Here is a 16,670-nt window from a genome sequence, read left to right on the forward strand (position 1 = left end):
CTTTTATATATTTTTTTTTCTTATTTTTTTGTAGCTTAACATAAAGTGGCGCATAACAAATCTGTTTATTTGTATTACACATCCGCTGGATTGGACTGGACTTCCGTTTGGCATCTCCGAAATCCGAAAAAGGAACTTTGAACTGCAGTTTCTGGCTTTGAATAGTTATTGCCATTGGCAATTTGTTTTTAGTGCCGCATTTCGAGGCCGTTTAGCCAAGCTCTTTGATGGCCCCAAAATGGAAATCTAATTGGACGCGATGACCGGGCAAAGAAGCTGCCGAGGTCCGAAAGGGTATTGCCAAATGGATAAATGGCCAAAGGGCTAAATGGATGCTTAGGCCGAGTGAGTGGACTGCGATTGGGTCTGGCAGTTGGAGCTGGTTGGGGGAAGGCTCTTCACTCTGATCAAGTACAGCACACAATCTTGTTTGCATTTCCCACCCTAATGGCCATATAATCAAGGTTCCAATGGCGCCTCCCCTGGCTGCTATCGTTTACATCATCGTGCAGGCTTTTCCTTGCCTCCCCCTCCTGTTTCTTTTTCCCCCAGCTTTTCACCCAGCCTTTCCCCACCCACTGCGCCGCCCATTGACGCAGGCCATTCATTGGAGCCCATGCGGTAATCTTATCAACCTGCCACACGTTGGAAAAAAAAACAACGAAAATAAAACAATAGCTGCACTGAGAGAACAAATTTGAGAGTACATTTTTCTTTCAATCCCCTGCAAATTCTGTTTAGCTTCGAACTTTAAATTTAACATAAACTATTTTTATATCTTAGTAGATTTTTCTCTGCTATATTTTCTGTATATATACTTATTCCAACTTATTTTTCAAATAAATCAAACACTTTTTAGTTAGTTGGATAGGCTTTGAAGGAATATATTAATATTTTTTCAGATATTCTGTGTATCTTTATTTTCTTTTAATATTGTTGTTTCGTTGACTTGTCCGTTTTATAAACGAATTAAAAAAAACATTCTTATGTAATAAGAGCTATTTTTGCGCAGTGTGCCTAGAGCACACGCTTATCAGACCGGGGCTGGTATAGCTCCCAGTTTGAAGGGGGTGGGGCCAGCCCCCGGCCAGTCAGAGATTCCCACCGAGATCGCGATAACATCTCTGACGTGCGGGTAAGCCATTGGCCAGAAATCGGAGGTGGAAATGAAGGTACTGTCGGTACTCACCGTTAAATGCTGAAACAGCCACGCTCTCAATATGTTGGTTGCTACTTTTGGGAAAATGCCACGTTTCTTTTGGTTCTTTTTGCCGCTCGCATCGTCGTCCTCCTCGCCGGTGCCCTCGCCACTTCCTATGCTGGCATTGCTGGCATCACCTGGAAAATCGGGCAGAAATGGGAGAAGAGTGAGAAGAGTGAAAGGTGCTGGTGCTCGTGGGGAATCTTCTAAGGCCTATGTCAATATTGTCACAGTTCCACACACTACGCCTCTACGTTACTACGCTTTACATATCACTATAAGCTGCCCGAAAATGAGAAGACTCCAAGAAGACTTCCAACTTCTGTGTTTGCTGTTCTGGTTTATGGCTGTTTGTCAAGTGGGCATAAAATTACTCGGCTCGGTCGTAACGATAATCATATGGATGACATTGTTTGTGGCACTGGCTGCAGGTCAGTAGACTGGGGCTCCAAGACTTGTTTATAAACAAAATTAATATTTGTCAGGTCTGCCGCTTTGGCTTTAGCTTTGGTAATGTTCGTGCATAATTTTTGGTTAATTTAAACTCCCCTGGCTTTTATCTTTTGTTTGCCTCGTTGGCCGAAAAGCAAAATCTCTGGGCCAGGCGTTTCCTGTGTGCTTTCCTTTTCATCATCATCATCACTGGATCTCCCCAGACTGTGTGTATATTTTTGTTTAATATTAAGTATGTTATTTGTGTGTTTACTTAAAGTTTTAGTTACACTTAAGTAACTCAAATGCCAGCAAACAGGAAGCCCGAATCGCTGCGCACATGCAAACAAAATAAACCAGACCCAACTCCCCTCGAACCATGGATTGCATAATTTCACGCTCCTTCCTCGATGATGATGGCGACGATGATCATCAGATTTCGGGGCCCAAAACAAATATTGCCCAACGCCAAATGTCTAACTTGGTAGCCTTCGTTCGCCGCCCCCAACCCCCCTTGTTTAATTCCTTCATAAATTTTCCATGCTTTATCTTTTGCACAACACCTTTGGCATTTGCTTTGGCTCCACCTTCACTTTGGCTGCTTTTCATTAATTTTTCAGTTAACTCATTCATTAATTTTCACACACAGTAGCGCACACACACTGGGCCACACCTCAATATTATACATTCAATGGTGGCAGACTTCACGCCATTTTGCGTAAACCGGAAGTTCGTTTTGATTAATTTAGTCGCCGATGGAGACGTTCGCTTGGCGAGTGGTCAGAAAAGTACAAGAGTGCAGGAGGGAGGGGATTTTCCAAATAGGCCATAAAACAAAAGCCGATGGCAGCAGACCAAATAAAAAACACAAAAAACCAAACAGAACCTGGGGAATTTCGAGTGAGAAAAGGCAGACCACTCTATACTCTCAATTTAGATAAAGAAATGACGAAGACTCAGGGGCTCACATCGAAATCGGAATTCAAAAATAGCACAGAGAGCCGGAAGAATTTGTATAATTTGTTTTTAAGGTTAGATAAATTCGAATGATAAAGAAGACCATTTTATACTCTCCATTAAGATATAGCTTACATTTCCTCCTTCACTATTTGTATAATTTCATTGCTTAATATTCAATACAAGCTCCAGGAGAAACTATTCCCTCAGATAAAGAAATGAAGAAAATTGAAGCCACTAACAAAATCAGAGGAGCCCCAAGCCGGAAAAGTTTTAAAATTAATTTACCAGAAAGAAGAAAAAAGGCCGAAAAACGTAAACAAAAGAAGTTCCCAAAACAATCACTTGTTGGAACCTTTCTAGCGCCTCGCCCCCAACATCGCCCCATTGTTTGCATAATTTAGCAATTATGGAAATGCGTTGGTCTACGGTGTGTATGAGTGTGCATGTGTGTTGGCCAACGGAATCTGGCCAAATGAAAGCCAAGGAGGAGGCGTCCATTACACAAGCTTATCGAGCACTGTGAGCTGCACTTTAGCCGCGAAGAGCGGAGAAGAAATGCTAAGAGAGCCGGGCCAACTAGCTGCTGGCACTTAACAACTTCATTAAAAGTTGTTTATGATCCTCGAAATTGATTATTCCACTCATGGAGGGCGGCAGGGGGATCCCCAGACCCCCGATCGCCGCCGATCCACCCCATTTCCCCATTTTACCCCCGCGAAGGGGGCCAAGGCACTCAAATCGCGACGGGCGCGCGCTTAAGAAAACATGAAATTGATTAATGCATTTGCCTGCAACATGGTCAGGAGTCGCAGATGCAGATGGGTCTGCCGGGTTCGGGGTCTCCATGGATCCAGCGGCTGGTATCTGCTGGTGATATGTAAATTCCTTCAAGTGGATTGCACTTTACGCCGACTCCAAGTTCGGTTTGCGGTGTGTGCTCCCATTTCTTCTTTTTATTTTTTCTTTATTTTTTCTTTTCTTTTTGGTTTTTTTCAAGACCCAAACACAATTAATCTTTGGCCAGAGCCGCATCTTCTGGCTCGCTTATTATTGTTATAATAACGATGTGCAAAAGCACTTGTGCCACTTGAAAGGGCACTCGTCTGGCCAGTGGAAAACCGGGGTGAAGAGGGGGAATGTGGGGAACGGGGGGAAAGGGGGAAAAGGGGAGAAAACCGATTAGGACGCGATGCGTTTTCGTAGCTTTTTCCAAAGTGCTTTTCGCTGTACGCGATAAAGGCGCTTGCATTTTTGCTTTTAATTGAATTGTTAAGCGCAGCGCAAAACTTAATTAATTTTCACTATAACTTTGTGGACTTTATGGTGCCCGCTCGATTCCCAATAAGTTTGCTTTGGGGGCGGGGAAAATAAATTTGATGCCGGGGCAATTTTCGTGGGTGGCTCACACAAACACACACACAGCTCACACACACAACTCACACACAAACTCCAGGCAGCATTTTTATTTATTATTGGCTTAAAGGACGAAGGATGCAGGAGCCAAAGACGCAAACGCAGACAGACTTATATGTATATACGATGTGTGTGTTGTTATTATTGCAAAAAGCTCCCAAAAAAAACTACAGTTGGTCTGCCTTGCTTGCCACATTTTCATGTTTGTTTTCGGCACGCTCTTTTTGCTCTCATTTTTTTTCCTGCCTTCTACAATTGCGCAAAATTCCAATTTGCAGTAAATTTTGCGATTTTTCCTTTATACGGACATACAAAACATTTTTAGTTTCCTGCTGGCTTTTCCCCATGCTTCCGCCCTCCCCTCCCCCAGAATGCAATTATAGAGTAAAGCTGACAAAACCCCAAATGCCTCGAGATGCTTGCGCAAAGTTGCCCGATTGATTAAGATTTTCGCAGAGCCAGCAGCTTCTAACACTGCGAATAAACTTCACTTCTGTGACTTTGGTTAGTCCAGAAAGCCAAATTAAATATCTAAATGATGCAGTGGCTCCTTCAAACTGCAAAAATGTTTTATTTAAGCCATACTTAAGTGTAACATTTTTGTATGTGTACAAAATTCTATTTGAATAAAGAACAAAATAATATATAAATACATTTATTGTGCAGGCTGCATAAAATTCAATAACAAAATGCACTTTTCCACCCGTCAAGTTGCAGCAGCAAAAACAAATAAAATTGCTTTTCCAGCGGACAAGAAGCGAATGGAGAAAGACAAGGAGGGCTGCAGATATTTTCCCTCTCTGGCTGGCAAAATATTTCCAAACTACTTGACTGCGAGGGGAATCCGTAGCAGTTTTCAATTAGTTTTTAAATAAACTATAGCCCGCACCAACTGAGGAACGCCAAATGCTACCGCTCGCGCGCAAGAAAACTTTCCATTTTCGAATGGCGGGGCCAGAGTTTTCAGAGTTTTTCCTCCCCCAGTTTGTTTATACAAATCCATGCCAATCGTCTGTCAATCATTTTCCAATGGGAACGAGCAACGAGCAACATGGCGGAAGTCTGCTTAAGCTCATCGGGCGTAGAGTATTTTTCAGGGTGCCTAACTAATTGAGTTTGGCCCGAAATGATAATAAACAGCAGCGTCGGCGGCGACGGCGGCGGCGGTCCAGGCCGGTTAATTGAATTCAAAACATGTCAAAAGAAATCAGACAGCAGCACGCCCTGGGTGGCCTAAACGCCCCCGGGCATTTGTCAGCTGCAGCTTGGCAAACGCAGAGGCAAACACTCGACAAAACCGTGGCTCAAGTGCTGGCCAAGAAGCTGCGCTTGAGCCAGACACTTCAGCGGCAGAGAGGCCAGAAGAAATCCACGGAGAAAAACAGAGAAGCACAGAAGCGCCTGTCAAAAGCCCTGGAACTGGAAAGGGCGTCATCATCAGCATGCTCATCAGTGCGCCGAGTTTGTCAAGTGGGTGGCTGTACAGTAAACACTCGAGCGGTGGACCCCCGAGAAGTGGGACCTCCGAGGTGTTAGCCCGCTTATTAGCCAGCATCAGAGCTGAGCTTGAGTTGGCTGATTTATGGCCCGGCATTCATTGTTTATGAAACGCTTTATTGAACCTCCCCGGCACTGTGGTAAACATGAGCAATTCATTTCGGTTTAGACGGTGGCCAGTTAAGTGATATGCATACGATCGGCAAATTAATAAAGCTTAAGTGCCACTAACAAATGACTTAATTAAGCATGGAATAATAAGCATAGTTTGGCTTTGCTTGGTTTGACAATGATCCATGAATTATGGCTGTACAGCTGCAGTTTTGTTATATTTTGGCCATTTGGCTACATTTTGAAATGAACACTTGAGTGCAAACTTAGTGTTAGATTTCGAATTAAAAGGAAAGTATTTTGTGACTCAACAACTCGAATGACTTAAACAATTATTATGATAGGATTTAAGCACTGCTCAGCCAAGTGCTTTCCTTTTGGCCATTCGATTTTCCAGGCCAATTTCATGTGCGAACCCAAAAGGAAAAAGATGAATAAACTGCAAATTATCGGAGGCCGCAAAATGATGATGGATCACCCAATCGCGCAACGCCATAAAACGGCAACAAGTCAATAAGAACAACTACAAGAACTCAGGCATATGGCAAACCAGACTCCAAAGTCAATAGCAATTTTTGTGGCCATTTTTTGTGATTTTTCCTTTTCGTGTTTGTTGTTCCCAGGCAGGCACAAAAAACAGTTTGAAGTATTAACACAAAAGCCGCTTTAGCTTTTGGCTTTGCCATCCACACACGAATATATATGTACATATATATATTGAGGGAGAGGAGGCTTTTTATGGAGGATTTGTGTGATCCGCTGCAATATTTTGAGCCGGCCAGCAACAACCAACAACCATCATCATTGTCGGCTTGTTGCATTGTTTCTGGCCGGCAAAAAATGGGGGGAATAATAATAAAAATAATAATAATAATGTTGCAAAAAAAAAACTCTGGCGATGCTGCAACATGTTCATGCCTCATTATTTTCGTACGGATTTTGCGGTTCGCCTTGGACTCTTCGGATTTTGGTTCTCAGGCTGATGCTGGAGTTCATTCAATAGGCTCAAAAAAAAAAAGTAAAATAAAATGGAAACTGCTTGGCAAAAAGTTTATTAAAATTCCAGGCCAGGCCGGCAACAAAAAAATAAAATGAGAAACCGACCAAGCCAACACATGTTTTCACGCCTACGAAGAAAAAGCAGTTGAAGAAAGAGGGAAAAAAGCTGACGGAGCACCGCCTTATATGCAGATTAGCCATATGGAGTCGCCGTTTCTTTTGACTCTCCTCCCCATTTGCAAAATCAAATTATTCAAATTCAATTATTGTCAATTTTATTTATTATTAATGCGCATAATTGTCAAATTTGCCAAATTTATGAACCCCTCGGTTCGTTTCAGTCCGTTTTTTAAGCCGTATGCAAATGGCGGCAAGACGAGATTTCTGTGCGCTCAATCCGGTCGAATTTATGAGACACGTTGAAGTGCATCTCACCTTGCCGGTGTATCCAGGTCCCAGAATAAAACCGAGACAGGAACTGCGACTGAAACGGAGCTCTGGAGTTGATCTGCCACCAAGGGAGTTGGCTGGGAAGATTAATGGCAGCGGGTTTAATTTGTTTTCGGCTGTTCGGGTATTCATTACTCTTTATGCACTCGCATTGACACCTTTGCGAAACGAAAAAACGAATCAGAAAGATTGCGATGTGGGGCCCACAGGTGACTGACTCCGATTTGATTCCTCCTTTGGTTTATTACCCTCACTTTTTTGTTCTATGCCCTGTGATACAAGATATTAAGCAATTCATAAGCGTGTAATTTCGTTTAGCACACGAACCAAATAATACAAGCCAGAAAAAAGTTAAATGTCTGCAGATGATTTTTTTTGACATCGAAATTGCAGTTGCGGCGCAGACAACGCGAAAAATTCAAGGCGGTTCCAGGCATTGGGGATGTTCTGCTTCTTCTTTAGCTTCCTCCCCCTTCTTTCTCATTTTTTTTAATAACACACACAGAAAATGCTTTTTAAAAGCCTGAAAATTATAACGCATCAGTCACGAAAACATGAAGACAAGGAAATTTCTGCTGTATTTTTTTGTTGATTTTTTTTTGTATTTTTCTGTTTGTTATTTCCTGCAGTCTTTCCCTTCCGCCGCTTGCATGTGAAAATCTTTTTTCTCTCTGTACGCTGTTACCCCATTTTGTGCAGCTTTGTCGGCCATATTGGAGGGGAAAAGTCTGGCCAGAAAGAGAGAGGGCGCGCGAAAAAGAAAGAGATAACAGGGAGCAAAGTGCAAAAACGCAGAGTGAGGGCGAGCAAAAAATTCGCATTTATTCCGCCGCTGTACTTAGCAACAAAATGGTTTATTAGATTGAAAAACGAGAAGCAGAAAAATTCTATACTATACTATAGAAAACAACTCCAATCTTTTTTTTTTATTTTTCCCCCTCTGGCTTGAGAATATGCAAATCAAGTTAAATAACAGACAGCATAAATTAAAAATAAAAAAAAGACTAAAGAATCTAGATGCGATGGGAGATCAGATGAAATGAATCTTTGAACCGCTCGGCAACTGTCCAATAATAATGAAATATTTCCAACTTAAACCCAACGAAGAAATAGACAAAAAACACGCTTGTAAGACGGAGTGTGGTTTTTGTTGTTCGCGTTATTTATGTTCTCCCTACTAATTTCGAATTTGAATCTTTGGCTGTGACCTTTGGGGCCTTCCCGGCCATATCGATACATGTATTTGGTAGATGTGTGTATTTTTCTTAATTTTGAAAGCGTATTAAATTACGAAGCGAGGGCCCCCGTCCGCCAGGCCCAAAATTGAAACAAGAATTTCAAGTATGTTTAACCCAAAACACAGCACACAGAAAAAAGCCGAAACAAAATCAGAATCAGAATCAGAATCAGAGAACCAAAAACCGAAACCCAAGTGGAGTGGAGTGGAGTGGAGTTGGTGAGGAGTTGGAGGCTCTGGGCTTAAAGTATTTCACAGGAAATCTTCGGAAACGCAACCCAACAGCAACAGCAACAATATGTTCTACACATTTCTTTCGACCCCGCTCCCTGTGTGAGAAATCGAAATCCCAAAAACTAAATCCTATAATGCCTGCGAGGGGCGCACACACATCGAAAAACCCCGACCGAACCGAACTGAACCGACCCGCACTCACGCACAGCTACATTTTGAAATATCTCATCGTGTGTGAGTGTTCGGTTTGGTATTTCTTTTTCTTTATATATATATATATTTTTTTTTTGTTTTTTTCTGCCTTTTGGTTTCACATCCCCACCAGGTTCCCAGTCCCTTTCGCCCCATCTCTCGAGAGTCACAGGGCACTGGCAACCCGAACAGAGCGTGCGCTCACTCTATAATAATGATAAGATGGCTCTTAATCACAAAATTTATATGCCCCGGCATTTAGTTGTTCCTTCTCCCCAAAGCCAAAGACCAGAAATCAAGGGATCTGGAAACTGAAAACGTAAAACTGAAAACTGAAAACGAAAGACAGAGGCCCGAGCTGAGTTGAACTGAACTGATGATGGGTTATGCGCGTTTATAATTATGGGTCCTGTCATTCCGCATCTCAAAGTCTACAATTTTCAGTTTAGTGCGGAACAGAGATGGGCAGCCTCGCTTCGTTCCTCTCTTTTGGTGCCTCCATTTTGGCAAAAGTCAGGCCCACAACTCTGATCTCGGGGCGTGTCAATTTTGGGGCTGCCCCACTTCATTGGTAATAATAATTATAAAATTATAAGGAGAAAGCTTACCGCTTGCACTCGTTCCGAAGTTGTCTGCAAGTAAAGATAAAAGGCAAAAAATTAGTTAATTATTTGTTCAGTTTCGGAACGAAAATATCAACCTGTCTTAAGCCGAAATATTTCTCAAACTTAACCATAATAAATCTTTCCATAACCCAACACACAAAATTTCAAGCCCAACAAAAGCAAAAAAAATGAAAAATTTCGTGCAGACTTCTGACCGCAAATTTTTGTTTTTTTCGGGTTTCGTTGGCTATAAAATATGAAATATATATTCACACGCAGAAGTAATAGGAGGGGTGGCAATCAATCAAAACTATGTGAAGCCTGTGGAATCAGCGCCAAGTGTTAGCCCAAAATATTTGGAGCAAATCAAATGCAGCCTCAAAGAAAACAAAAGATGAAGCCCGTTTCGGCTCCAACATTTTATTTTATTACCCCTTTTTTTTTAGAGCTTGGCAATAATTTTGTTTCCCAGTTTTATTTTTGGCTTTTTCGCACGCAAATCATATTTTTTGTTAGGCGAATTGTGTTTTGTTTTCTTTGTGATTTTTGAATTTTTTTACGATTTTGCTGGGGGCGTTATGCAAATCTCTTTTCACGGGTTAAAACATAAACATAATATTCAATCTCTGCAAGATCTTTGCATCACTTAACTGAGATCCAAGGATCAGAAAAACTGAACTGAAAAGTTTACCTGAAAAAGGAAAAAATCTGCCTTAAATCTTTTGTCTCATACATGATTTTTCGCCTGCTTACTGCCTTCTTCCGCCCATCTCACTGGTGTCATTTAGTCAGTTTGTAATGACATGGCTAAGAGTATTTTGTGAACTCGGCTGTTGAGGTTGGCCAGCTCAATTGCAGCCTTGGCATCTCGCATCGCAATGGACGCGTTCCTCTTGTCATTTAAGTCATCGAACACGCATTGGTACATTGTACAGTGTCGGTGTCGGGTTTGTTGTCTCGTTCTCCGTCTCTTTCCGCTGGACAGGCTCCTTCTCCCTCTACTCGCTGGATGTCAGTGTCCTGGAACGGCCATCACCAGACCAAGTTCCCAAGTTCCAGTCTCGGTTCAGTTCAGTTCGGTTCGGTTACCGAGTAGGATCCCCAGCCCCCCGAGCAGTTCATAAATAATCGTCTTAAGTTGATGGCAATGCGGTGACTGTCGACGATTGCTGGGTGGCACTCGCTGCAGTTGATGGCGCACAGAGAGAAATAATTGGACCCAAAAATATGCCACTAATTTAGCATTTTATAATTCCAAAAATCGAACTTTCTCAAAGTAGCACTTAAAATATATTACAATTATTTAGTTACTTCATAATTCAATAGATGAAACAATATAAAAAGCGACTATTTTTGAATACTTTTTATTTGTAGGAATATATGAGTGTTAGTAGAATTTTTCTTAGTGCAGCTTTTCGGCTTGGCTTTCTGGATTTAAGCCCGAGTGCTTAACATTGCAGTTCGAAAATGAAAAGGCTCGAGAATTTATCAACGCTGCTGCAGAAAGAAAGCAAAGACGGCTGGGAATCGTTCAGATATTCCGAAAACGTTTCAATGAATGTCAGCAACGCATTGCTTCAATTTTTTTTCAGCTCTGTTTTTTTGTTACCCTCCAATACAAACTTGTGTCGTGTCTGATCCCATTTTAATATTCTAGATACTTAAATAAAATACGTGTCTGGCCTGGCCAACAAACGTTTATTGTTTGTTAATTGATTTCGCAGCCAAAGTTCTGGTTAAAATGCAAAGTGCAACTTTTCAGACGGCGGAGAGGAAAACAAAACGAAGACAAAACTTTGCACACAGGCTGGCTGGCATTTGGTATGCAATATTTGTTTGCCTTTCGGCCGGGCCAAGATCGCTGCTGCTCCTCTTCTTCATGAGCCTCTCTTCTTCACTTCTTCTCGGCTTTTGGGCGCAATTAATTTGCAGACGGCGAATCAGCCTTGAGGCTTTAAGCAGTTGACAATTGTCAAGGACTGCGACAACTTGGCGGCAGAACGCAGCGTTGTTCGTCTTGTTGTTTGTTGTCCGTTGTCCGTTGTCTTTCGCATGGTTGTTGTTTTCCACTTGGGACCTGACATCTGACAGGCGCTGGAGACTTTGTCTCTATGCCTCGGACTTGGGTCATTTAACGGTAATTACCAAAATGCTGGCCGCACAAAAAGCTTTCCGCAAACGTTGGCTGGAAAACGCTTTGGTCTTTTCTTGTTTTGATTTTAGTTTTAGCCGACTTTCCGAAGAGTTGGCTGAAAGAGCAGCTCAAGTGCCGACAAAGCCAAAGCGGCCAAGTGAAGCATAAAAATGAAGCACCCAAAACGAAGAAAAACCTCAAAAATGGCAGAGCCACAAATAGAAGAAGAAGTTGGTGTACACTGGAAACATTGGGGGTAAAAATGTGTACTTAAACGAATTAAAAATAGCTTCCAATATATTTAATTCTCTGAAAAGTGTTGGGACAAAAATTTTTTCTATGAAAATCTACTGTCCTTGAAGCAAACTACTTTTTCTTGATTTCTGAAAGCGAAAGCCCGTATTTCTAATAAGCCCTACCTGGGACGCCAATTTTTTGCCTTATATTAAAGTATTTCCCTAACAACTTCCTTTTAAAACATTACAAAATTCAAAAAATTACACTATATATTAGCCATTGATCCCTGATTTTGTTGTTTTGAGTGTAGGAACCCAGGCACACGATTTTCATTTGGCCAGAGCCGAGCTACGCGAGACTCTCGAGCGCGACTCACAGTCTATTTATGTGACTATTGAAGTGGGCTTTCTGTACACCTTCCGGGGCCTCCTCTTCAGTGGAGTCGGAATTGGAGTCGGAGTCCATGCTCCGCACTCCATAATACTCCAGACCTGAAGAGACTGCGGCGGCTCGGGCTTTGATTCTTGCTTGATTTCTTTCAAAATCGGCTGCAGCAAAATAGAGATGCAGAGCAGGGCACCTCCGGACCCGAGAATCTCGGGCCTCCGAAGAAGAGATGAGGATGAGGCTCGAGTGGTGGAGTGGTGGAGTCTGCTTTTATTTTATTTGTATTTTTTATTTTTCATTTTTGCTTTTTGTGTTGCATGTGCAGTGACTGTGACGCCATTTTCAGTCGAAGCGTATGCAAAAGAGGGAGAGAAGCCAGAAGACCGAGGTTGGAGAACATGTCCAAAGGCAAACCGCCAAAAGGATAATCAGCAACAATTTAGTATTATTACACCACGTTTCGAAGCCTTCGGAAAAGGGTTGGGGAAAAGGGGCGGGACGGGACGGGACGGGACGGGACGGGGCAAAAGGTGGAGCACACAAAGTTGTCTGTCAGAGGCTCTGGGGGCCCTCTTTTAAGCCTGGCTGAGCTCTCGAGTATGCATTTCAAAGAAAATCATTATTATCGATGCGGCAAGAGGATGAAAAAGAGTCTGAGGAGGCCGAGGGCCGCGGGCCTTGCCTTTCGGTATTTTCACGTAGTTCGTAGATTGAGTTTCAATGGAAAAATGATTTGCAAATTGACTTTAACGAATTGCCAGCCAGAACGGGCAGGTTGGCTTTTGGGCATGTTATGGAATTTTGATTACAGCATTTGCTATTAGAAGAAAGCTGCGGCCGCATGTAATTGGCACGCATTTTGGACTCCGCGATTGGGGTCCATGGACCTCTGGGCCACTCTGCCATTGAGAAGACAATCGAAGGCGTTCGCCGGAGCCATGTCGATGCCATTTTGATGGCCGTTTCATTGGCATTGGTATTGGCCAGGCTGAAACTCTGGCTGAGACTGAGAAACTCAAGATACTGGGGCCGCAGGCGGGACGTCTGATCTGATCCATGGCCGCCGATCAGGCGCACTTTTAAAATGAGTTCACTGGGAAAAACCTTTATCATTTTACCAAATTTCTGTATTTCAAAAACATTACAAATAAATAGGTACTTAAATATAAAGGAATTCAAATCACAAAATAGTTCATTTAACAAACAGCTCCCCAAATTGTAAGTTTAATTTGGCCTATTATTGGCATACCCTAAGTCTTACTTCATTTAAATACCAAATTAAATATAAACCAATTGTTTTTCGTCAGATTTAGAGTGGCTCCTTTTCTCTCCGTGTTGGATTGAAACTTCGACTGTGACTCCACTGTGGAGGAGCCTTTGCCCGTTGGGCGATGCCAGTTCGTATATCATTATAGAAATTACCTACTCTCGGCAGCAGCCATTGTTAGTATTTTGCCATTAACGTTAACTCTCTGGCACAATCTGAGCCGCTTGATCTCATGCTTTTGCAGCAGCAGAAGCAGACTCCTCATCGATGGGGCAGCAGAAATTAAAAGCAGCCAACCAACAACCGGCCAACAACCGACCAACAACCAGCCAACAACCAACCGGCAAGAGGCCACAAAAAACTGTCAGGCGGAAAGGCAGAGACCGGGCAAAAAATTGATGTTGTAAATTATTGAAATCTAATGGAAACGTTGACGTCAGTTGGTCTCGTGATGATAGCTCAAGTCCGCTGATAAGCCACCCTATCGGTTGGCCAGACAGATAATTGTGGAATGGAATAGGGTTTCGAGTAAGTGGAACCAACGAGATTACTTACCAGGACTACCGAGGAAGACTGAGGAATACAATCGCCGGGAGGCGTCCGCATTGCGAGCATCGGCAGGTGAGGACCATTCTCTTCGACACCATCGTCCTGAAAAAGATAGAAAAGCCGATCATTAGAAATCTATTAAAAATTGGACTGTAAGCCTATGTACTATAAACTATGTCTCGTGTGTGATTGTAATGAACAAATGAGAGTAAAAACAATAAAGTCTAAAGTCCCTATAACCTAAGCCTTAAACTATAACTACATAAATTCATGTTAACTCATTTTAATCATCTGCTTTAATAAAAGTACCTATAAAGCGTGCTACAAATTGTTTAAATCTACGAAAAACTTTTTAAGACCCTCAGTAAGTTATCGCTCGACTACTTAGTTATCAGGACGGGAAAACCACGTATAATTATTAATTCAATTTTCCACGTTCCTAAGCCTTTCGGCAAACGAACTGAAACTCATTTCCAGTTAAGGCATCCGCAGCAGTATTAAGATCTTGAGCCACTCTAAGCCACCGACTGACTGACACAATTCGCAACACTTGTCAACTTAATGCTTTTCAACCGATATTGACAGCACGCTGAATATGTTAAGCCAACGCATATATCTCTTGATATTTGTGGAAGGTTTGCAGATAGTTGGCTCTAGGCTTTCGTCAAAGTTCGGTGAGTGACAGGTGCGTCCCCCACCTGAAATTCCCAATAATCTCGGTATCTCTGAACGAAAAGGTCGTTCACGAGGAAACCCTCAAAAAAATGGCCCACAAAATATAAACATAAGAACCTCAATGGACACTTTAAGCTTATAAAACTTTAAATGAAATACGTAGTGTAAGAAAAAGCAGGGCCAACGCAGAATGAAAATGGCGCTAATAATAATTTGGTTTATTGGCTTTAAAGCACAATGAAGGCGAGAGAAAAAAGGCGCGGGGGGCGGCAAGTGGAGGGGCGTGCCCAGCGGAAGAGGAACAACAACAGCAACCCTCGGCCAATCTCCCGGGCAATTTCTATTATTTTTTTAAGCACTTTCTTGAGCTCAACGACGGGGGCAGACAACCAACGCACCTTTATTTAAATTTTCTTTTTTTTTTCCTCGCTGCTTTCCTTCTATTCTGGTCAGAAGACGAGGAGAAGTTGGGGGCCAGACTACGCTTCGTTTTCTTCTTAATGGGCAATTTTCTTGGTAGTAAATGGGCACGTTTTATGAACGCTTTTGTGGGGTGTTTATGGGGTGGTGCTGATGCATAACCTTACACCCACCCACCTTACATGAGCCACCCCACCGCTGCCACGCCCCCATTGGGCAAACGAATGCAGGACTCTTTTGTTTTTTGAAAAGGAATATTAAATTGCCAGTGAAACTGCACCTGTCCAATTAAAATGTAACATAATATGGTCGAATATAAATTCCGAAAAAAATAAACAGTAGAATAATATCTCTCTAATTGGTCATCAATTCAGTGGTTTTTGCTGCGCGAATACATTTAATTTAACATTACGGAGAGCCTTTTATTCTTAGTAAGACAAATTCTTTTAAATTTCTGAATTTTTTAGTCAAAAACTTCCTTTTTTTCTAATATTTAGTTTAGCATTTTTATAAAATATTAAATAAATTTCTGTGTGCATGTAATATTGTGTTCTGCATTTATATGCAGATTAAAAATAGTTTTTATCGGATAACTAAAATTAAAGGCCAATGAACATACGCTGACAAAAACAGAAAAATTAAAATTTTGTAAATACAAATTTTTTTATGACATATTCTTAGCCATAACCATAATTTATACAAAATCTTGTTTATTAAAAAGTAATTACAAAAATGTTAAGTTTCCCAACGGATAAAGTTAAAACAAAATTTTGTATTTTTCAATGCAGCCAACCAAAGTCAATAATTAAATTAATAGAGATTTCTAGCAGGCAACAAAACAAACAGAAGCTACAATGAGTAGCCGAAAAAAAAACTGTTCACACATAAATCTTTGCACTAAAAAATTTTATTGTCGTTTTTATTGTAAGGAAATAAAATAAAAAGCCGAAGCAAAACAAAACACAACAAAAACACAAAGAGACAGAGCCAAACAGTCTGCTAAAATCGCTCTCTCAAACAAACACACACTCACACACACACACAGTATAGCGCGCTCTCGCTCTTGTGATGGCCGCGTATATTTCCCCTGACAAGAGATTATCGTACCGTAAGTTAGCTGCTTAAATATCGTAAGAAGGCAGCGCCATTTGCCTCGCAGCTGCTCTGTTCTCTCTTACTGCGCTAGAGCGAGACAAAGCTAGTGAAGACACTCAAGTGCGGCGAATGAAGCGAATTGAATTGTTTTTGGTTTTTTTCTACTCTTTTGTTTTTGTGCCAAGTTAATGATTTTCGATTTTTGTGACTTGACTAATTCGATTTTTGGAGTCCGTCCCTCTGCTGTTTTATTTCTATTACCTTATGCAATGTTAAATCAATAAACCGAACCAAGGCGAATTCGCTACGCTTTAACAGGAAAAAAAACTTAAAAAACGACACAAAACAAAAATAATTTTAAGTCAAAATGCTTTTTAAGATTTCTTTGTTTATGGGGCCTTTAAATGTCACAACTCTCGATTCTGAGAATGTGCTAAAACATTTATGGTGCGCTTGTCTTAATATGTATTTTAAATTATATTGTCGTTTTCCGTTCAACTTGGTTCAAAAATGTATTTCAAATGATCTTGCTGGTTTGTGGTTGTTCCAATTAGGTGCCTTTTGCTTATCGCTTA

The 16,670-nt window shown here is 41.5% G+C and overlaps 1 protein-coding gene across 4 annotated transcripts in view; it reads right to left on the reverse strand.

Moving 5' to 3' along the window:
- The window catches only part of LOC128256255 (homeobox protein homothorax), a 106,272-nt gene that overhangs the window by 10,237 nt on the left and 79,365 nt on the right, over positions 1-16,670 (reverse strand). For 2 of the 4 annotated variants that reach the window (XM_052986539.1, XM_052986556.1), the window contains 3 exons: positions 13,912-14,007; positions 9,335-9,358; positions 1,190-1,338 (listed from right to left, as the gene is read on the reverse strand). In XM_052986539.1, the coding sequence (XP_052842499.1) occupies positions 1,190-1,338; positions 9,335-9,358; positions 13,912-14,007 (269 nt within the window). The remainder of the gene's footprint in view (positions 1-1,189; positions 1,339-9,334; positions 9,359-13,911; positions 14,008-16,670) is intronic. The other 2 variants (XM_052986548.1, XM_052986562.1) reach the window with 1 other exon arrangement.

This window comes from Drosophila gunungcola, chromosome 3R, assembly GCF_025200985.1.
Source record: "Drosophila gunungcola strain Sukarami chromosome 3R, Dgunungcola_SK_2, whole genome shotgun sequence".
In the NCBI taxonomy this organism is placed as follows: domain Eukaryota; kingdom Metazoa; phylum Arthropoda; class Insecta; order Diptera; family Drosophilidae; genus Drosophila; species Drosophila gunungcola.